Consider the following 23,844-nt stretch of genomic DNA (forward strand, 5'->3'; position numbering starts at 1 on the left):
CTATAGTACTAGAAGTAATCTTAGCTATATGTTGCCTGTGATAAATACACTGTGACTGCAAAAAGTCCTCATCTCTAGTTCGTATGTTAGTGATACTAGGAAAATGGTGGACCCAAACATGATGCAAAGGTGAATACTTGTTTATTCATCAAAGGACTAAGGTTCCAGACTCACTACAACTGCCCTTTTGGCACTTGGTGATTCAATAAAATGTAACTGCTCTTCACTTATTTACTGTAAAGGGGAATGTTGTGTGTCTTTCAAACTTATGCTGGAATTAGTGCATGGAGGGATTGTTCATTTCTGTTGCTATGAATGAACAGATGCGCTTAACTGAACATATAGAAAAGAGTAATATATGGTAAGACATATGGGGGAGTTGTTCGACAGAAATGACCAATCAAACTTTTATTTTATTGGCATTATATCCTAATATGAAAGGTTCTGTGGCCTGATATCATCTGTTGGACCATTCATTTCCAAGTCAATGCCTATGTCATTTTCATATCTACAGAAATCCAATAGGTATATACACACCACTATGGGTTATTTGAATAAATTGGTTACAGTTTATTGTTATCAACTGCCATAAAGTCATAACATTTTTCTTGCTCATTTTAGTCCTTTCTTTAAAAAATACAAAAAATAAATTAAATAAAAACATGTTAATATTAATGATCTGTCTATGATCAAAAATACCAGCAAATTCCACATTAAGGCTAAAAAGTATAGTCTTATTGTTTTGATCAGTTCATGGCAAAGTTGACCTCAGTTTATGGGTGCCCTTAACATTTTGTGGACTTAGTGCAAATTCAGATGCTTATTGCTACTTGAATCCACCTTTATGCTATCTATGCCTTTGTGCTACTGGATGTTGAACATGCTAGATGTCCTTTAAATCATTTCTTCATTTAATACAGAGAGGATAATCATTTTCTGGTCCAAATTATTATACAATTGAAAAATAGTCCTCTTGAGAACTGCAGAATTTATTCCAAAGGGATTTGATGAATGATGACTCAAGGAAGGCCTGTGCAACTTATGCTCCACAAAGCAAAACACAGCCCCAGTATTGGAGATTACCAGATACTAGACAATCCACTTGTATTTGCAATCTCAGACAAATTGTAGAGGAAATTCTCAAGTTCCAAGAGTGCCACCATATCTTGCCACTGGGCTTTATTTGGTTTGGTACTTTAAAATGTTGAACATCCATGTCCATCTCACAGATATGTTAAGATGCAGCCTGTTTAATATCCATTTCCAAAACATTTCCAAAGGTAAACATTAAAAACCAGGTAGCAATTGGAACAGCTGTTTAAAAAATGGGATACAGTCATTTAGAAATCACAATGTTCTGATTAACAATTAAAAGTGCAATCATATGTCTACACACTTAGAAGTAACTCCCACTGAGCTCAGCAGGGTTTAGCAGGCAACAGAGAACCACAGCTCAAGAAAATGTAGACTGTTAGTAAGCAGAAATTCTGATATTCTTCAGAATTAATATTGCTAACTTTTTTTAACTTTGAAAGGTTTAGTCCACGCCTAATACAGTATTGTAATCATTTATAATAAAATTGGAAAGTTTTGATTATAGCATAAGCTGATAAAAGAGTAGTGCTACCTTCTCACAAAGAAATAAATTTTCCAGTCTCAATCCCACCAAGGTATTGTCTGCACACATTATAATGCTCAAATGACAATTTTAGCTGTCAGTTATGTGCATTTCTGTTCAGTTTATCATGGATAGTTGCATCTTATCACACCTAGAAATGACATCAGGCATTACAGATTGGATAGCATATGGTTGGGAAAATACATTAAATTGAACACAAGGCTGTTACTAAAATGCTGCCCCTTGTTGAGTTTTTCACCTCTTCCCTATAGTTTGAGCACATCGCACTCCCTTCACCTTGATACTAAACACTAATGTTCGATTACAAATAGCATGGAATGCTCAGCTTGATGACATAACGTGGAGAAGTGTAACTCAACATCATGCTAGACAGGGTCAAGAACTGGAAACAGGGATATCATTTGCAATTGCAGCCTCATGTTGAAAATAATGTATTGTTCTGTCTTAAAACAGCTTGTATTCATTTTGAACATACTGATCATTGTTTTCATTATGTTCAAAAACAGTACTTATTCTCTCTGTGCATCGAGCTCCAGTCTTATTCAAGGTATCTGAAGCTTCAGTCTTGAAATGCCTTGCTTGCTAATACTTCCACATGGAAACTCAAGGTACAGTACATGGTTCCAGAACTGCTTACATTATCAGAATTGTCACTGATTTCAGTGGAGGCCAAACTGGATCATTAGTCCACAATCGTCAACTAACTTACTTTATGACAAATGATTTGACTATTGCAATGATCATACTATCTTGAACATAAACCCACTCTTCTCTGATTAAGTTAAGCAGAGTAAGGCCTGATCAGTATTGAGATGGAAGATCACCAGGCAGCTGGATAATCTCTCCAAGTAGGGCCAAGAAAGAATTCTGTCTGAAACCCTAGAAAGCAATTGATGCCAATCAGAGTTAATACTGTGCTAGTTGGATCAGTATAACTGACTCAGTATAAGCCAGCTTCCTACATTCCTGAGTGCATTTTGGAGTGCTGCCTGATCGATATTCAGAACGATTCTTTCAGTTATTTTAACCATTGGCTTGAAAGGCAAAGAAGTTAATATTGCTCACTTGGAGAGAAAGGAGTAGCATGCCAGACTAAATAGTATCTGGGCAACAACCAAAGTTATGCTGAGCTGGCTACATTAGCCCAGAGCTGTATATTTCCCCTGCACAATTGCATTAAAAAATTGGAACAGCACACACTGGTGCATTGAGCTGCATCTTTCCTCAGTATTTCAGCCTGCTCTGTTGTTCTCTAGGACTGATGACAAAGCCTTTTTCCCCAGCTGAGGGCAATCCCAAATTATAGCCAATAATGATAGGTGTGCTTGCATTTATGTTATATAATCCTAATAACATACATTATGCAATGGATCCTGCATGATATACTTCAAGTACATTTGAAAGATAGCCTAAGGAAATAAAACAAGTATAGTACTTTCCCCCTCATTGCAATTCTCAATAGAGATTTATTGGTTTCATTTTGCAAGAGTGTTACTTTAAGAAGGGTGCTAATATGTATTATGACAGTTCACACTGAAAGCAATTTTTTCCATAAAAGATTTTACAGTAATACCCCCCATGGAACTTGTGTAATTTCAGAGTAGATAGTCAAGTGCACAGTTAAACATGTTTTACAAGAGTGAACTTCGTCCCTGGCTTCTTGTAATAATTGTGAGAACCTTAATTAGCACAAAATGTCAATATTAGGATGTTTCTGGCATTTTGCTTAAATAAAGAGTATATATATCACTTAGCTTTGGTATTATCTGCAGTAGGTTTTAATGAGTAGAATATATACCAACCCTTCTTTTCTTTCTTCCACAACTGTGAAGCTTACAAAGATGGAATAAGTCACTTATCAAAGAGGAATTATTACAGACACAGAATTAAAGTTTTGAAGACCCAATTTTATCTTTAATCCTCAGGGAGGGAGGGGGAAGAAGAGGGGGAAATTTAAGCTATGAAACAAGCAGTCAGAAGAGTGAGCACTCAGTGCCATGAGTGGTGTGCATACTTTTACAATAATATGGGCACAAAAGAGATTGTCACCTTTAGCACATTAGGGTCCCTCAATTTCTTTGCCTCCATGCACCTTTACGTTCATTTGACTTGCATGAATTTTATCACAGGTTCAGAGCAGCCTTCGCTGTTGAAATGCTTTACAGAGCCTAAAGCTTCCAAACTGCCTATCTGGCCTGTACATATTTCATTAAAAATAAACTCTATATAATAAATAAATATATAAAATAAATAAAATGTTGCCTTTGGAATTTCTATAAATAAATTTAGCTTTTTATTTCTTTATTTTTTTATTTTTATTCCCCCCACCCGCCCGCCCGCCCGCCCGCATCACTTCCTGTTTTACCTAAGAGGTGTTTGCTTGAAACTCAGCAAGGGGTGACTCCCACTTGAGCAGTCAAAAAGAAAATAAGTCTCTTTTGTTTTAGTATCCTTTTGTTTGTTTAAGTAAGACTGAACCTTCCATGCCTTTTTTTTAAAAAATGCAGCGTACACTTGAGCAGGCCACCAGCCAAAATTCCTGATGAGTCAAAGTATGGCAACTATGCTGATATAGAATGAAGTATAACGGATCAAAAAATTTAAAAGCGTGTCTGTTTCCTAGCATGCATCAGGCCTTTTCCCCCCCTCCTTCTTGCTTCCACTTCTTTCTATTTCACTTTCACACATTCTCACTCTTCCTTCCTTTCTCACCTAATAAATCAAGCGATGGGCATAGGCTCTCCTCCAGGAAGACAAACCCTTTAAGTGCAGAACAAAATCAGCATGTTCCATCCAAGCCTCCATCATATATTATGCATGCGACAAAGTTTGGCAACAGTGGAGCTGATGTGATGACACAGCTAATCAATTAAGAACCCACCGCATGAAACCTTTATAGTGGTTACTTTTTTTAAGGGCTCAAGTGAAGGAAATGTCTTTGTCAACTTTGGCTTAAAATATCCTTATATAGTTCAGGGACTTTCTCTGGGTCCACTGGTCTAGGTAAAAAATGTGTGAATTTTTGATGCCGTTTAGTCCTAGTCCCTTCTCTTGGAGTCCCATCTTTATTTAATGCAACATAATATCGTCTTCCAGTGTCCACGTGCTTATATAGGTTCGATGAATATGTATTATACCAGTTCTCTTCAAATTGTTCTCTGAACACACACTCCTGGCTTAGCTTTTCCTGCAGAAAATAGAAAAGAATAGTGAGGATTTTAGTACAGTTTTTTTTGTTGTTGTTGTTTATTCATTTATTTTGCTAGGTACCAAAATGAAAAACCATTTTGTAAACGAAAGGAACACTCTTAATCACATTCCACATCCCCACTGTTTTGGTTGGGCATGGATGTAGGTATGTAATCTCTATGTCTGGAGTCCTGTTGGTATACTGCATAAATGCAACAATGCCAGCATTGTTGGTAGCAACAGCAGGAAGTGCTGCTGCTGCAAGTAAACCACTTACAATGAAAGTAAGTCAATGGAAAAAATCTGATGTTTGGAGCCATCACATTTTATCTACCTTCTCTTGCCACCACTGTACAGATTTTCTCTGCCCCGTCCCGGATCCATCCCTTCTCTCTTGCTGCCCCTCATTCCTGGAACCTTCTTCCTCTGCATGCACGGCTCATCACTTCCCTAACCAGTTTTAAGGCTGAGCTGAAAACCATATTGTTTAGGGAAGCGTTCTCAGGGAATTTGTGATTGTCATCTGGCTGTCTGATAATGTTTGATGTGATTTGCTTTTATATCTGATGTTTTTTAATTTGTCTTTTCTTTCCTACATTGTAATTTTATCTATTCCTCTATCTAATTGTTATTACTTTTAGAGTGTACGCCTCGGGCAGGCTTTTATATATTCCTTAATTTTACTGACTTTGTACAGCGCTGTGCATAATAATAATAATAATACAATCCTGCAAAAATGCAACTGCTAGGATTGCACACCAACAAGTGTTTGTCCTCTGTTATATTTTGAGATGGCTATCTCTGTTTGCTACTATGGAGCATAGCAGTAGATGAGATAACCCTGTACATGTTGCCCAAACCTTTACATATATATTTCAATTATTTTAAATACAATAAATTGTATGGTACCTTAAAGGATAAGAAATATATTGTGAAACAGAAGAAAGGGGTGTTAGCATGAGTACTTGTTGTGTACTACAGTACTTATTGCCTAAGCCAAGGGACCCCAATGTAGGCTCCAACTGCAGTATGACAATAAAGCATGAATAAAAATTTGCTTTAACTAGTTTTTCACATGAAAGTGAGGCAGGGTGATCTGTAAAGTATTAGACAACCTGAGACCCAATTCTGGGGGGGAAATAGAATTGAAGTAGTACTAATAGTAAACAGTTGAGAACCTCATACAACTTATAATCTTCTTTTTAAAGACCCTCACCACTAGAAAGTAAAGAATGGAAAGGAAAAAGTGGTTCACATGAGTCAGAATACACCTGTTCCTCCATATTCACTAGGGTTACGGACACAAGATGCATGTGAATGTGGAAAAACTGCAAATAACAAAAACACCATGTTTTCACCTGAGAGGACACCTCTCTAGGAATCTCTAGGTCGTCCGGTGCAACTCTGTGGTCAACGTCGGACAGACACTGACCATAGAACTGTACTGGAGGAGCTAGCAAGGCCTAGTAGAGTATTCTCTCTAGGTCTTTCAGTGCAACTTTTCGATAAAATTGACCATAGAGTTGCACTGGAGGACCTAGATATTCCTAGAGAGAACATATTAATCAAATCCGTGAATAATCAAATCCGCAAATATCAAAGCCGCAAATATGGAGGGATGAGTGTACTTTGAGTCCATTTAGAACTCTGGATGTAGAACCAAATTGTGACCACAGGTAAATAACCAACTTCCAAAGCTGAAGATTCAATTACAAGAAATATCCATTTAGTCTGAAGCCCAGCATTATTACATTCCACCCTGCATTCATATCTGATTACACTACAAAACCACAGCTGGGCCTAAGTTTAACAGATACTTCCACTGGACATTGCTGAAAGCAATATAATGACAATATACAGATGAGACAATATGATAAATCTTTCAGTATTTTTGGGCTAGGGAGGGAAATGCTACAATTCTGATGGCTATAGATAAAGCACTTATTTATGTCACCATCGTATGCATGCTATATCATATGCAAAATGTTAACTGCATATATGAATGGACTGCTGATGAACATGTTGGGTACACTTGCCTAAAGGGCAGCCTTGAACCTATATGATCATTGTGATCATAGTCGGATCAAAACAGTGCCTGAAGTGGGGTGCCATTCAAGTTCTTTTCTGGAAGACTTTTAGCCACTCTGTCTGTTAATTGGCTATAAAACTATCTCAATATGCTACCCAGAAGATTATACAGTATCACATTTTCCAAAAGTCATTCTCTTTTTCGGATGTGCCTTTATTTGTTATATCACTCATACTCTTCCATTATGAGGTTACTTATTTTTTGAAAAAAGGAATCATGAGATTTTTTTAAAAAATGCCATAATACCTGAAAAAATCTGTTCAAAGTCCCTCTTTTAAAAGTAAGGGGGAAATAACATTTAGATTAGATTGTAATAATTACATTGTAAACCTGAGTCCTTCATGGCTGAAGAGCTGAGTACAAATCCTCAAAATAAATATAATAAAATGCAAATATACACATTAAGACTGCAGCCACTAATGAATTCAACGATAGGTAAGAGCTGAATGTGTTTGATAACCTCCCAAAGTATATCTAAGAGGGAAGAATCAGACAGCCTTGTAATCAATGTCGTCTTTATATTTGTTGAATAGTCTTTAAATACAGCTCTTATTATCTTAACATTTCTTTTGAGTAATTTTTAAAAAATTGCTTTATGTTCTTTCAGTTGCAAAAACAGATGCTGAGAAGTTGAGTGTGCTGAGTTTGGTGGGGGAAGGATGAAACTCATGCAGAATTAGTGGGGGTTTTCCTCCTGATCTCTGCAGGAAAATCAGATCATGTGATGGGCACTGCAGAGCTTCTCTGGTGTTAAAAAGAGAGGGGTTCTAAGCTGTCTTTTTTGTCCTTTCCTGAGTCATGTAATCATTTATGTCACAGACTATTAAAAATGCTCATAAAGAATCATCTGAAAGCCAGAGTAATTTGAGACAGCAGGGTTTTTGTTGTTGTTTTAAAGCTATTTCTTCTTCTTAAATATTCTTTCTGGTAAGAAAAAAAAGTTGGAAAAACACAGAAAAATTACCAGTGGAAGACAACTACACCAAAACCTCCAGCCAGCCACTGCATTAAATTCTGTGAAGGCGGCCAGCTAGTTTTATGACAAGAATCTTGTCTTTTAAGAGTGCTTTTCTCTCTCTCTCTAGAAGCCTGAAATCAGTTAAAACAACACTGCAGGATTCTACCAGACTACCACTAAAAATTATAACTCCTAACAGAAGCAAATTATTTGATTAAAAAATGTTGTAGCATAACACAACCCACGATGGGTGTGATATAAGGTGTGATATCAATGTAACATAGGCGGTTTACAGACTGCCCATTTCCCCACCGGATCGGGGCCTCAGCTGCCACAACGGCAGCCTCTGAGGCCCCGATCCGCTGCTTTCCAGGCCGCGGGGAAGCGGCAAAAGGCCACTTCCCCGCGGCCTGGAAAGGGGTGTCCTTGGGGCTTCATGCCCCAAGGACACCTGACGGCGGCGGGGACAAAATGAAAGGGGCCACTTGGCCCCTTTCTGCTTTGCATCACTGGCACAGCCGTCGGAAGGCAGCGCCCAGCGACGCAAAGCTGGAAGGAGCTCCATTTCAGAGCTCCTTCCGGCGCTGCGGAAAGGGCACCCCAGGTGCCCTCACGCGGTGCTAGCACGTCACTTCTGCCCCGCTCTGTTTGGAGGCAGCGCGGTCGTGATGTCCCAATGTAGAATGGGCACCACCATTTTGTACATACTAGGTCTATACTAGGGTTAGGGAGTCTGGAAAGGATGCCTTTTCCTAACCCTACTATGTACCTAATACGTACTTTGCACGTGTCTGGAACACGCCATAGAAACCAAGTTTATATTTGTATTAATGCATATAGTCCTGCTAATGATTTACACAAACTGATTATACAGCATGCTCGCACCATATGCTGGCTTGCCATACACGGACTCAAGGTCACGTGGCTGGTGAGACCTGGCTCTCTTAACAGTGGGTGCACCCATGGCGCATGCAGCACATGGCACACAGGAGCGCACCGCCATTAAAATCAATGGACTTAAGGTCCCGTTGTATTTCCCTTATGCGGGGGGTCCAGAACGGATCCCCCATGTAAAAGAAGGGTCCACTGTACAAATTTCATTTATAAAAACCAAGCTTAACAATTGTTTTTACCAATGACAATGAGTGTTCTTGGCTGACAGATCGGCTATTAGGTTGGCTTTGAATTAACCCTATGAATGAGATAATTCAGCTTCAGTTATTAACAGCCATGTCAGGGCCATAGCTTCCATGTCTGAATCAATTCATCTGTAATGTAGTTTTCCTCTTTCCCTATTGCCTTCAACTTTTCCCAACACTGTCTCACTCACACACACACACACACACACACACACACCATGAGTCATATCATCTCTTGATATGTCAAATTTAGTCATTTTGGCTTCTAGTGTGAATTCAGGTTTGATTTTCTCTCAGAGCCATTGATTTGTCTTTTTGCTAGTTAGTGGTATCTGTAAAACCCTCTCCCCACCCTTAACCCTACCTTTCCATGGCAGTGAAATTTCATGCCTCCATGATGTAAGAGACTATGCTGAAAGTAGCATTGCTACAGATAGGGTGTGCCAAGTAAGACAGGCTTTTTCTGCGGAGCCAGACTAAGTATGCTTAATAGCTACTGAGCAGCAGCAGTACTGTTTGTGTGTGTGTGTGGTGGGCAGGGAGTTGACACTGGTACAGGATCTCTCAAAGACAACAAAAGTGGCATCATAGCTAACACTTGTTAGTACTGCATAGAAGAAGGCAATGGTAAACCACTCCTGAATACCTTTTACTTTGAAAAACCTATGATAATAATGAGTAGTTCTCTTTTTCTTCTGAGAAGCTTAAAGGACAAGGTAACCTTCCAAGCTTAAGTTTGGTGTGTTTTTGTTTCGTGCTACATGTTTCTTGGGTGGAAAGGTTCTTGATACCTACATTTAGAGCATTTCTGGCATGTTGATTAGCTGAAGGGATCTTTTTGCAATATCAAAAGTCTACTTAATGCTGGGCAAAATCTGGACCAAATGGTCCTTTCATAGCCTGTTTTCATGTACCTTAAAACAGTAACTTACTAAATAATTAATTCATATATCATTGGATATATGTGATTAACAGAATTTTCATTTAAAAGTCTGCTAAAGCCAAAATGCTAAAATTCAACCTGCAGGGAAAGACCACAATTAAAAACCCTGGCTTTTAAAAATATCTTTGGAACAAAACAGTAATTGTTAGATCAAAACAGTCAGCCTGCCCCAATAAGAGATTGATATGTGTTATTAAAATAACAAAGTCAAACATTACAAGGAACACTCTAGTATAAAATTCTGTAAACGCTATACCAGTGGAACAAATAATCAATCCAAATGGGTCAAGGATCCACATAATTTTACTGGAAGTACACCTTAGATAATTTAGCTCCAGCTAGATGAAAGAAGCAAAATGTATACCACATATCAATAATCAGTGTCTCCCTTTTCTTTTCAAGGCTTGTCAATTAGAGGTACTTTTCAAAATTGTTTTGAATCTGGGCTGGGGATGCATAGGAACTGAATATATGTCTGCTCAAGCTGTCTTTTCTATGATATCTCCATATAGCTACAAACTGCTGGTGCACTCTGCGCCCAGTTTCCTTTAGTCTCTATATTTTGTAAAAGGAAAATTAGTATTCCATTAAGGAGCTACTAACACCTTCAACAATATTCTCTGTGCACAGGACAGTTTTAACTCCAAGTAATTTGCTTAACATAAAACATAAAGCTCTGCTATCAGCAGTCAAGAGTACTGGTCTACACAGTAGAGAACTGGAGGAAGCTGTAAGTTTGGTTAAAGAATTTAAAACTGTTTGAAAGGCAGATCCCTACTTGTGATGTGTACTTATCCTACAACTGCCTCAAGTAAATAAGTATTGCAGATTTTATATATTTTCAGTACAAACGGCAAGACATGATTTTGAACAACCCAGTAAGAGAGATTTGCCTATTCCTGTCCCTCTTTCCTTATAGATAAGCAACAAGGGCAGTCTTTTTTTTACTGGAATTTTTCAAAAGCTGATTTTTAATATGAAGATGCTGTTGCAATTGTGACTTTTACATTTGGTAATCGTTGGTGGTTTTAGATTCCATTTTTGTTTTTATTTATGCCTTGATTATTTCTTAGGGGAAATTAAAACCCACATATATACTTTAAAAGCCTAAGAAACTTTGTATAACCAGAAGTAGTGATGATACAAGAGAAACATATACATTGGAAACCAATACCACTCTTAATCTAAGATGAGCTCTCTTAAAAATATCTGTCTTATATAATTTTGTTAGTAACAATGTTATTAGTAAAGAGGGGAAATTATCACTGCTTAAGATCTAATTGTTTGATATGATTATAATAATAATCATATTTATTTACTTATACCTCGCTCTTCAGCCAAGGCTATCAGAGCGGCTTACAAATTGTTAATTAGACATTTCCCTGCCCTCAGGCTTACAATCTAAAGAGACAAGACACAAAAGGATAAGTAAATGTGGAGGGGAAGGGGAAAAGTCCAGCAGATCTTTTCTCCCTCTGATACCTGGACCAGGGTAGATGGACTGGAGGGAGGGCCCTTCTTCTTACTCTGATTAGGACCAATTAGGGAAGGCGTTGGGCCTACCTTTCTCTCCCTCAGAGGCCAGGATGGAGTTGGATGCCTTCTGGGAGGGCTCAGTTCCTTTAGGGAGGCCTGATGGCATTGGCCCACCCCCTCTTCCCCTCAGAGGCCAGGATGGAGTTGGATGTCTTCTGGCATCCAACTCCATCTGTGTGATATTATGCCATCCTTGGGAAGGAAGAAGAGATTGTTGGTTTTGAAAAATAATGAGAATAGGATATAGAAAGAAGTATATTTGTAGATTTTTACTTAGAGAAGCTTGAAATAACTATGGCTGCATCTGTACTGCAGAAATAAAGCAGTTTGACATGGCTTTAACTGCATGCCTCAGTGCTATGGAATTCTGGGATTTTCTAGAATACTCAGAAAATGAAAATATAATAATAATAATAATAATAATAATAATAATAATAATACATGTTAAATACAAAATACAATTTAAAAATGAAAACACATAAAATCAACGCCTAAAATACAATACTATAAAGCCATTAAAATGCCCTCATATGAGTACATTCTTTAAAATATATAAATTAAAAGGTTATGATTTAAAATTGACTGGGTAGGCCTGCTGGAAGAGATGTGTCTTTAATGTTGCTTTAAATGCCATCAGCATTTTCAGCTGTCATATCTCTTTCAGCATCATTCCACAGTATAGGGGCAGCCGACAAAAAGGTCCTCTGGGAAACTATTGCCAGTCTAGTCCTGGCTGGTTGAAGCAAACATTCCCAGTGGACCTGAGTCTACAGGGTGGATTGTATGGGAGAAAGCAATCCTATAGGTAACCCGGCTGGACCCAGTAACATCACTAGGGGGGTGCGGACCACACCAGGTGACACCAATTAGGAGGGTTAATCACATATATCCCTGGCGCACAGCAGGGAGGGAGAAGGCCCAGCACCCCCTCCAGTCCTGTGCAGCTTTACTTTAAAGCCACGCGGGATGGGGGAGAAGGCCCAGCACACACCCCCTCAGCCCATGTCCAAGTGGCTTTAGAGTAAAGCCACATGAGGCATGGAGTTGGGAGCGGGCCCTTTAGGCTTTGTCCCTAAGCCCACCCTCTGCACCAGGTGACACCCTGGTGCAGGATGCTTCTGCCTGGACCCTAATCATGTAGGGCTTTAAAGGTAATAAGAAACACTTTGTACTTTGCCCAGAAACTAATTGTTAGCCAGTAACATGATTTTAAGATTGGTGTAATGTGATCACTCCTGGATGTACCAGTAATCACTCTAACTGCCATATTTGGAACCAGTTGGAGTTTTTGGACTTGGTTCAAAGGTTGCCCAATGCAGAAGTCCATTGCAGAAGTCCAGCCTTCAAGTTACCAGCATGTGCACTATCATCCAATTCTAGAAAGAGGTGCAGTTGGCATATCAGTAGAAGCTGATAACAGGCACTCCTTATTGTCATATCTATCTGAGCTGACATTTGGAGGGATGGATCCAGGAGCACTCCCAGACTGCAAACACAGTCTGATTGATACACCTCCAAATCCATTTTAGGACCTTTAATAGGGAAGGACCTTTAAAGAAGAAATGGGATGGTGTTAATAGTGAAGAGAGATGTAGCAAAAGCAGCCAAAGATATAACATACATTTAACCAAATAATATCAGTAAGACTTCAACCAAAATCTATCAATATAATACAATACAGAAGAAGAAGAAGAAGAAGAAGAAGAAGAAGAAGAAGAAAAAGAAAGATTTTATGTTGGGATCCAGGAGGAAATAGACCGCACACCAAAACAGAAGTTCTTGTTAATTATAGGCGATTGGGATGCAAAAGTATGAAATAAATCATAATCAAAGACTGTAGGAAAATCTTGCCTAGGATCAAGAAATGAAGCTGGAGACCAACTGATTGAATTTTGTGATGTCAACAGTTCACTCATCACAAACACATTCTTCAAATAACCAAAGAGGTAGCTTTGAACATCATCTTATGGCCCATATAAAAATCAAACAGACTACATAATCGGAATCAGAATATGGAGAAGCTCTCTTCTCTCTGCAAAAACAAGACCAGAAGCAGGAAAGACCATGACACAGACCATGACCTTATGATCTCATAAATGAGAGTAAAACTAAAGAAGAACACTAAAGCAAGGAAAGAGAGGTGAAAACTGGAAAATGGAATATCAGCAATTTAAGATATGCAGATGGTGCTATACTGCTCACAGAAAATAGCAAAGACGTGGAATGATTACTTAAGAAAGTCAAGGCAGAAAGTGCAAAGGCAAGTTTACAGTTGAACATGACGAAAACAGTATGGGTAGGTTTGAGCATTGGACTACAACTCTGGAAAGCAGGGTTTGAATCCCCCCACTCAGCCAAGTAAACCCACTGGGTGACCTTGGGCAAGTTAACACATTTTCAGTCTCAGAGGATGGCAATGGCAAACTCCCTCTGAAGAAACTTGCCAAGAAAAACCCATGGTAGTTTCGCCTTAGGGTCACCCTAAGTCGGAAATTATTTGAAGGCAAACAACATGCACACACTTCCTAACAAGATACTACTCATCAACTGCTGTTGTTATGAGAGCTTTAGAGCATAACACAGATATCTCTTTTCACTAAAGAAAAGACTGTACAGATCATATACAAAGGAAAGATTCATGAAATTGTTTATGTAAACAGAAATGAGGAATTTGTAGCCCTACAAGGGTTTTCTGAGTTCCAATTCCTATCAGGACCAGTCAGCATGGTCCCAACAACATCCCCCTCTTTATGGGATTCCCTTCTAAAGCTGGCTAGACACAATTGATGCAAAATCTAAGCAATGTTAAAACTGGACTGGTTTTGGCAGCAAATATTTAAACATGCACTTAAATTTCTAATTGAAAGTAATGGGACTTTGGGTGGATCATGCCCTGTAAAACAGTGGTTCCTGATCTTAGATATATATTCTGCTTCAGCATTAGTTCTGGTGGCTGGAGATAATGGGAGTTAGTCCAATAATACCCAAGAACCAACTTTGGGAAAAGGAAAAGCTGCATCTAAAGTGTGCTTTTTCAGTTATAATGTATGAGCTCTACCCTCTTTCCAGAAATGATTCCTTTAGTCATTATTCTTGTTCTGAATTATTCACAACTTTTGGTGGTTGATTTGTTTGTTTTTGTTTTTGAAGCTGCCAATTCCTTAGGTACCTTCTATGGTCATGATACAATATTTACAAGCAAGAAGTGAGAAAACCATGCACAGAGCAGTGTTTTGTCCAAGAATCTCCCATACCAAAAAGACAAATGGAGATGTCATTTAAAATATGTTTTCTTCAAAGCAAGGGCTACACTTAAAATGAAAAATTGGCAGCCTAACTCATCAAACATCAAGAAAGTTCAGTACTATTCAGTTTCATTTCCATATTGTCCATATGGAACTGTGGTTATGTGCTTCTTATGAAAAGCATTTTGGCAAGTAATCATAACAGAATACAATATACTAAAATCCATGGCCAGTATCCAATGCTATCACTACGTCTGCAAAAGCAGCTTCCACTGGGCAAGTGGGAGGAGCATTACATGCCATGAGAACTTTAAAAATCTACTCAGGATATCTGGGGAGCTCTCTGAAGTAACTTGTCCATTCCAAAAAAAGGCTGCAAAAAAGGGGGGATTTAAGCCAAAATTTTACAAATTATTACAGAAAACTGACAGTGAAGCAACCAAAATTAATTGCCACTGCAATTATTGAGATAAGACTCCATAAGATGAGATTCCCAATAAGGAGCTCAAGATTTTTGATATCTAACCATACATTGGGTGACATTGTATCACTCGTTGATACCTAATTGCCAGTGGAAAGTCAATCTTTTGAAGACTCAACCAGCTTTCTTTACCCATCAATAACTTGGCTTTTCCCACACCATCCTCTATAGACCGATTTTTAAAAGATATATAGAGGATCCTCAGTTTCTCCTGTACTATGTGAATGTAAACATGTGTCATAATGAAGATGAGTAAGTATTCAAAACAACTGTTTTCTATCCCATTTGTTGTTGCGAGTTTGCCTTTCTGACTTATGGCAACACTAAAGTGAACCTATCATGCATTTTCCTGGAAGAATTTATTCAAAGGAGGTTTGCCATTGCCTTCCTCTGAAGCTGAAAAAGTTTGACTTGCCCAAGGTCACCTAGTGTTTCTGTGGCCAAGCAGGATGCAAAAGCTGCTCTCCCAGTATCCTAGCCCAACACTTAAACCATTACACCATGCTGGTTCTCTATTCCATAGGAAATTATTTTTCATTGGAAATAACCAGTTTGAATAAGGTCACCTTCTCAATTTAGGATAAGGAATTTGTAGCTCATGGTTTTCTATTACATGGTCCTCAAAATATTTCATGTGGTGTAACACAGAGAGAAATGAGGTGGCACAGATAAAGAATGCTATACAATTCTTTGGACTCCACCCACCAATGCAACAAACCTTGATTTCCCTTTTCCATGGTTTGGGTCCCTAGATTGGGAGAAAAGTGGGATGTGGAAAAAAAATAATAAAGTTTTCCCACTTTGATTTAAGCAATGCTCATATTTAAAGCATGTATCCCATCTGATCTTAGAAGCTAAGCAGGGTCAGCCCTGGTTAGTGCTTGGATGGGAGGCTGCCAATGAATACCAGGTGTTGTAGGCTATATTTCAGAGGAAGGAACTAGCAAAACCACCTCTGCGCTTGACTAAGTAAACCCTACGAAATACATAGACTCACCATAAGTCAACAAGCAAGTTCAAGACACGCAGAGAGAGAGAGTTTGGAGGCTGTTCATGAATGTCTCACCAAATCTATATCATTATCAAAGGTGACTACAGTCTTTCAAATGTTTAGTAGACCTGTGTGTGTGTGTGCATTAATATGTGCTTTTTCTTCATATTTATCTGTGAACTCACTTTAAATCACTAGCTTTATACAGTTATTTGAGAATTTATTTTCTGCATAGTTTACTTGAGACATCTTTAGAAATGCTAAAATTTTCCATATAGCTTTGCTTCAAAAGAGGCTGAAGCAGCTGTTTCGCTTTTCAATTAAAATGCAGTAAGCCTAAAGACCTCAGTGTTTTGTTCCATGTGCCTCCCCAAATACAATCCATTTTTAATAGGCCAAGACTTTAGCCTCACTGTTAATTTTGACTTTGATGACACCTTATGTCAATTATTGAATAGATAATTGCATATTTATTAAATTTCTAAGCGAACTGATGAATGAAGAGATCAGAAAACAGGCAACCATCTTGCAAGATGTCATATGACCTTTCCTAGTGCCTCAAAATATTCAGTGCTCAAGCTCTAAATGACAAGCATATTTGTTGAGTTACTTGGTTATTTTTGAAAGCCTATGGAGGAAGAAGGCGGGAAGGAACGAAAATAATTCTTTATTCCATACCTTATTAAACTGGCTAAAATATCCAGACCACCGTCTTCCACTGCTGGAAAAATCCTCCTTTACCTTCCCCCTCCCATAAAAATCCCTCCTTAAGTCTTAAAAAAACAAAAAAGCCCAGGTTTATAAAGGTGAGCCAAACTGTACATGCATTACAATAACAACTTTATAGGGGAACCCTTTTATTCTAATATGGCTTTTTTCAACCAATGTTCCCACTACTGATTGTAGAAAATTGTTATCACTTATTTTACTATTAGCAGGAGTTGTCCTGACAGGGTCACGTTCAAGACTTGGGCCTGATCTATTGTTCTTTAAGTTCTCAAAACCCTACAAAAAGTTCCTGATTTGTTTTTGTAAGTTAAAGACAGTATATCCTCCACTCTGCTATATAAATTCTAAATGTGCCTTGACAATACAATGCCTGACAATAACACACACACAAAAAAATAACCAATACATAAACAAATATATTTAAATAAATGCAGAGGGGCACTTAAAGCCAATAAAACTTAATTTCTTCCTATAACTGTATGCATGCTGGTATCTCTATGCACACCAAAGACAACGTCACCTGAACACTCACAGGAAGATGTTCTTGAGGAGCTTCCCACCATTATTCATATGAAGTGAAACCCCTTTTCTGAAATATATTCATGTGTATGCACTTGGAGCTCTTCCATCTGAGAACAGCCCTTGCATACTGGAATTTTGGTGTTTGTATGGAGTTAAGCAAGGACAAGTCAAAAGAATTAAGAAACATTACTTTGTTGAACTACAACCTGCAATAGCTGTTGATTTCCATGTCAGTAGGATGGTGAGTCCACTCTGAGTTTAGTGTAAACCCCATCCTCAAAATGGATTCAGCACCTTGGATAGTGCTTAAAACTTGGAACATATTCACTGGCCCACTGAATGGGAGCAACAAACCACCTGTCATGCTGGCTAGTGGATTCTGGGACTCACAATCTAAAACAAAATGTTTCCCTGATGTGTAAGTACACCTTAATCCCATGTAATCAATGAGATCTACATTCACCTGTGGTCCTAAATCCCACAGTTTCAATTGAGGCTTAGAAACATCCATCTTACGTTTGACCACATTACCATTTATACAGCTCTTAATTTAAGTATTTCCACACATTTCAGGTACATCCTCAGCTTTCCAATGTTAATTACCTGGTCTTAACTTATTAAAAGTTTATATTGTCCATTCACAGCTGAAATCAAGATATCACAAGTCCAAGGCTGTCATATAATAACACTTAGCCTGTATACAATGCTTTACAAATATTACATATATTTATATATATGACATATATACAGGAGCCCTGGTGGCGCAGTTGTTAAATGCCTGTTCTGCAGCCACTCACCCATAAACCACAAAGTTGTGAGTTCAGTATCAGCCAAGGTCTCCAGGTTGACTCAGCCTGGCATCCTTCTGAGGTCACTAATTTGATGGTACCCAACTTGATGGGGGCAATTAGCTTACATTTTGTAAACCGCTTAGGGAGTACTTAAGTGCACTGGTAAGTGATATAGTAATGTTCTTGCTATTACTAAATATTAATACAGACTACAATATTCTTGTAGGGCAAGTCAGTTTTAACCCTCAAACATTGGCCACATCTTCAGTGGCCACACCCTCAGTATAAATGATCAGCCTAGGATTCCAAATTACAAAAGAAAGCCCAACCACATGCTACCTTTACATATTAGTACTATATATAAAGCCACTGCAGGTGTGGACAGCCAGCCATAGAATCATAGAGTTGGAAGAGACCTCAAGGGCCATCCAGTCCAACCCCGTGCCATGCAGGAACACACAATCAAAGCATCCCCGACAGATGCCGTCCAGCTTCTGTTTAAACACATCCAAAGTAGGAGACTCTACCCATTCTAAGGGAGTGTGTTCCACTATCAAACAGCTCTTACTGTCAGGAAGTTCCTCCTAACATTTAGATGAATCTCTTTTCCTGTAGCTTGCATCCATTGTTCTGTGTCCTATTCTTTGGAGCAGCAGAACTCAAGCTTGCTCCATCCTCAATATGACACACCTCCACATACTTAAAGAGGAGTATCATATCACCTCTTAACCTTCTCTTTTCCAAACTAAACATATCAAGCTCCCTAACCCTCTCTTCATAAGGCGTGGTTTCCAGACCTTTTATCATTTTGGTCGCCCTCCTCTGGACTGGCTCCAGCTTGTCAACATCCTATTTGAATTGTGGTGCCCAAAACTGGACACAGGGATATTTCAGGTGAGGCATGAACAAAACAAAATAGAGCGGCACTATTACTTCCCACGATCTAGACAATGCTCTCTTGCTCTCTCGTTCTCTCTCTCTCTCTCTCTCTCTCACACACACACACACACACAAAGGCATAGTTAATATTATGGCTGAAATGAGATCTGATCCAGGGATGCTTGCTTCATGACTCAGTTTCTCAGCAATCATACCCCTTTTATGGTACAATTATTTATATCTGTTTATTATTCACCGGTAAAAACTCCACTGAATTCATAATAAACTAACTAGGTAAAAGGGAAAGGGAAAGGTTTTCCCTTGACATGAATGTCTAGTCATAACCGACTGTAGGGAGCCGTGCCCATCTCTGTTACTAAGCTGAAGAGCCAGCATTGTCCGAAGATTATTTCGGTGGTCATGTGGCCAGCATGACTGCACGGAATGCTGTTACCTTCCCACTGAAGTGTTTTCTATTTATCTACTTACATTTGCATACTTTCAAACTGCTAGGTTAGCAGAAGTTGAGACTAGTGACCGGAGCTCATTCTGTCCTGCAGCATATGGGTCTCTAACTGCCAACCTTCCAACCTTATCATTAGAATTGGCATCTTAACCACTAAGCTACCACATCCCATGAAATTTAATAACTAGTACTTGATAAATACTCGATAAAGTATCTTTATCAAAGTACTTGATAAAGATTTGCCTTTAATATTTAACCATTCCATCTACTTCTGCTGCTAACACTAAATACCAAGGCATCTTAAAAAGAGCACTACCCACTAGTGAGTAGTGGGAACACAAACAGAATGACTTCTGGTGTTTTAACATCAGCAGCACTGTATGCAGAAAATCAGCAGGTAAAACTGAACTAAATATGGTAATGAAAAAAATCAGCAGCACTAATTCAAAGCATAACTCAAAATTAGTTTTTATTCATTCCTTTGTGTGGCTGCATAACTTTTGATCCTTGGCCACTGAAAAAGAAAATCTGTATAAGCTGCCATTATGATGTACCATAGGTAGTGGCACCTGCAGTATAGCAAATGTCTAGCAAACACACTTTTCTCAATTACTGAACACTGGAACTATTAAGGAACAGTGCTGCAGAAGCTATATAAGACAGGCTTATAGAATGCTTGTAACAGAGCCATTGTCAGCAAAGCTAAAGACCTTGTCATCACTTCTGTGTTATGCCACCGTGTGCTGTGAGTTTAGTTTCATAACAAACTAAACAAATGAATCATGCAGAGTGCATGGAGCAAAGCCTTCCAAATTCAACTTTAGGCTGATAATTCATCAGTAGAACTGGCCACTCACCTGTCAAAGTCAGCAGTGGAGAAACTGGGGGGAAACATGGGATATAAATAAAGCAATAGGTTGATTGAACAGTGAACAAAAAGGGATGTTCAGAGGCAGTGATGGCTGGTGACTTCCAAGTGAGTGGGCTGCTATCCAAGGTACTAAATCAAATCTCCAAAACAGAATCAGCATCTTGGATAGCTCCTTTATAGTTTGGACTGAAATCCAGAGCAGATGCATCATGCCACTGACATGGAGCACAGCATCAGAATTTCTAACTGTGAAATAATCTGCAAATCCAGTCTTTGGTCCCAGTCTGTACACACATATCTAGAAAGTAATTCCCACTGAATAGAATCAGACTTCAATTATGCATACAGTTGTGCTTTTGAGACAGTTATGTCCTCTGTCCACATTACATGGCTATTCTAGATCTTTCAGATGCACATTAGCATCAGCATGATCAATAACCATGTACCTGAGGCGAACTTTTTTAAAAGCATAATTACGTTTCATATTTCCCATTCATGATCTGTATATGTAATGCCTATGCCTTTCTTCTACTCTGTATTTTGCTTCAGCAAAACTCACACATGCATGCAAAGGGCTCATGCCAAAGTAACACTAAACAATGGTTTAGTATGGTGTGAAGAAGAATTGAGCTTGTTTCCTCTCTCCTCCTCTTCTGACATGACATGAAGGAGACTGGAAGTTTTTACTTCCACTTTTAATCAACCAAAACTATCTCTTTGCTGAAACCAGAGAAACTGTTTAAGTCTTACTATGGTTTAAGGCAGGGGCAACAGCTTCCCAACATTCAGTGGACATACTTCCTCCATGCCCTATAGTTGCTTGTTTTAAGTAAATAAAGGTCCCTCATATCCTCTAGGGGCATTAAGGCAATGCATTATGTTTTATGGAGCCCCAACTCAGCGGGGAGGCTGTTTTCATAACCATACATAAGTCACTTCTATTATTGAAAAATGGCACACACACCCAGCTTTAAAACTGGATGCCACATTGTGGGGGCCAATAATTTAGTACAATTGCCACAAAGCAGGCACAAGCCTTCATCAGTTAAAAACAATGTTTTTTAAAAATGAAGTGTCAGTACAATGTGTGCATTGGGTCCTTAGCTGCATTTTGCCCATTCCTGGATTAAGGAAACAAGTCAACTTCAAGTCATGGAAAAATTTTACAATTGTATCCCAGCTCCTACAGAGGTGAGGTTGATGGGCATGTGGCACAGGACTTTTTTTTGTAGCATCACCCCCAGTTGTGGAACTCGTTCCCCAGAAAGGTTAAGGTCACTCCTTCCTTGTTATTCTTTGGATGTCAGTTTTGTAAAAAAAAAAAAATATTCATTGGGGCTTTTATCACATAATGCTATTCTAATTTCTTTTTAATAATTCATGATTTCATTGTATCAGTTGCCTGTTTCCACTTTTGTCATTTTGCATTTTATTCTTTCTAATTGTCTATTGTTTCAAACACTCATTCAGGGGAGAGGTGATCCTATACAGTACTATATATAGTACTATAATAGACAATACTACAATATCTCATTTTGAAAATATAAATGATTCAGCCAATCTGCAAGGTTATCATTTCTTTCCTGTCTGTTTTCAGATGCTACTGAACCCACAGAGCTTCCCAGACAGCAACTCTTCTATTTCTGTTCACAACAAGAATAAGTATTTACTGATGCTGGTCATGTCATATACCTTATTCTCATGCACCCCACTGTTTAAATCCAAGGTCACTATCCTGTTTGCCAAAGCAAATTATTTTTGGAAGAAGAATCACACTACTTCACATGCTCAAATAAAGAATCAAAATGAATAGAACACATATAAATCGGATGGCATGAGTCAGAAAGGTTGCTTCTTGACTCACAAATACTCTAGTTTCTTCTTGGAAGAATAAATAAACCCAAGATTTCTGGTTTATTATAGAACTGAAGGGCTGAAGAAATATCCAAGCAAAATAGGATCAAGGACATATTCCACTTCAGCACCTCTCTTTGTGTGGATCTTTTGGCTTCATTACTCTCAGAGTACACAGGAAGTCTATGGGGACCCTGAAGGTGGTATAGGTAGTAAGCAGGTATAGCCCAAAACATTTTTCTTTGAAGAATTAGACGGTGTCCCCTTCCACTGCACATATAAAATCCAACCAAACTGTAAAATTAATCTTCCTTCAGCACTCTGCCCTGCCTGAAGACACAAGCTAGCTCAGCGAATACTAGACAAACTGCATTACACACAGCTCATCACCTTGCTGCCCACTCCCAGAATCTGCTGCTATGTGCATTAACCTTATTTTGTGTAATAGTAGGCTGTCCTGATAGTGAGCTAACCATAATTCTCTGTAATTATTTTCCCAAAGCCTAATCAGGATCAAAAAAGATTCAAATGAATATTATCAAACTGTTTGATTGCCAAGCCATATATATCTTCTAAACTGAAGAGATAAGGTGTAAATATTAAGTACCGTGTCTCAGCTACAGAGCAACACATGCTTTACTCCAGCATAAAAAAGGTAAAGGTTTTCCCTTTGACAAGATTGTCTAGTCATGTTCAACTGTAGGGGATGATGCTCATCTCTGCTCCTAAGCTGAAGAGCCAGCATTGTCAAAGATGACTGTGTGATCATGTGACCAGTGTGACTGCACAGAACACTGCTACCTTCCCACCCAAGTGGTACCTGTTTATCTACTTGCACTTTTACATGCTTTCAAACTGCTAGGTTTGCAGAAGTTGGGACTAGTGGTGGGAGCTCACTTCATCACACGGCACCTGGGCCTCGAACTGCTGACCTGGCGGCCTTGCAGTCATCAGATTTGGTGTCTGCTGAATGTGTATTTGCAAAGTCAACAGAAAGGAAAGGTCCTCGCAAAAGGAAAAAGGGAATGAGAGAAATAATTCTATAATACGGCCTTAAAGTCTTTCTTCTTATAACATAGACTGTGTGTTTTATTTTACTATAGTATCTAAAATAATTTGCTGGAGTCTAAAGGCCAAATTTAATACAAATTTGATATATACAAACTTGATACATCTTTGCAAATGTTATGTAAAAATTTTTTTAAAAAAAGAAAATGAAAAACTGACAGATTAGTAAAAGGATCAGAGCAAGGATATTGGGAAATTTAGGGCCTGTGCCTTAACAAATTCTCATCTTCAGCTGAAATGCACACCAAGTACACAGTTAAATCTAGTTGCTCACTTCTCTCTAGTTTAGCATACCTTCCTTTTCCATCACTTTGATAGATGTCTTCCTGTCTGTGATTAAAATTTGCCTTGTAAGCATCTTGTTATTCTTTTTTTTAAACAATATTTTTAAAAGTGTGTAACCTTCGTTAAAAACATATACATACACATACATTACACATAGATTTTGAAAACA

General features: G+C 38.5%; 1 protein-coding gene across 1 annotated transcript in view; it reads right to left on the reverse strand.

The window, feature by feature from the left end:
• Nucleotides 1-437: 437 nt before the first annotated feature.
• LOC149319937 (fibroblast growth factor 9) overlaps nt 438-23,844 on the reverse strand; it is a 54,298-nt gene continuing 30,891 nt past the window's right edge. Inside the window, exon 3 of the mRNA XM_089512618.1 lies at nt 438-4,826. Within this exon, the coding sequence (XP_089368744.1) occupies nt 4,581-4,826 (246 nt within the window). The 3' untranslated portion in view covers nt 438-4,580. The remainder of the gene's footprint in view (nt 4,827-23,844) is intronic.

The sequence above is a fragment of the Sceloporus occidentalis genome, unplaced genomic scaffold (genome assembly GCF_023333645.1).
Source record: "Sceloporus occidentalis isolate IW3139 unplaced genomic scaffold, rSceOcc1.0.p SCAF_2, whole genome shotgun sequence".
Lineage (NCBI taxonomy): Eukaryota > Metazoa > Chordata > Lepidosauria > Squamata > Phrynosomatidae > Sceloporus > Sceloporus occidentalis.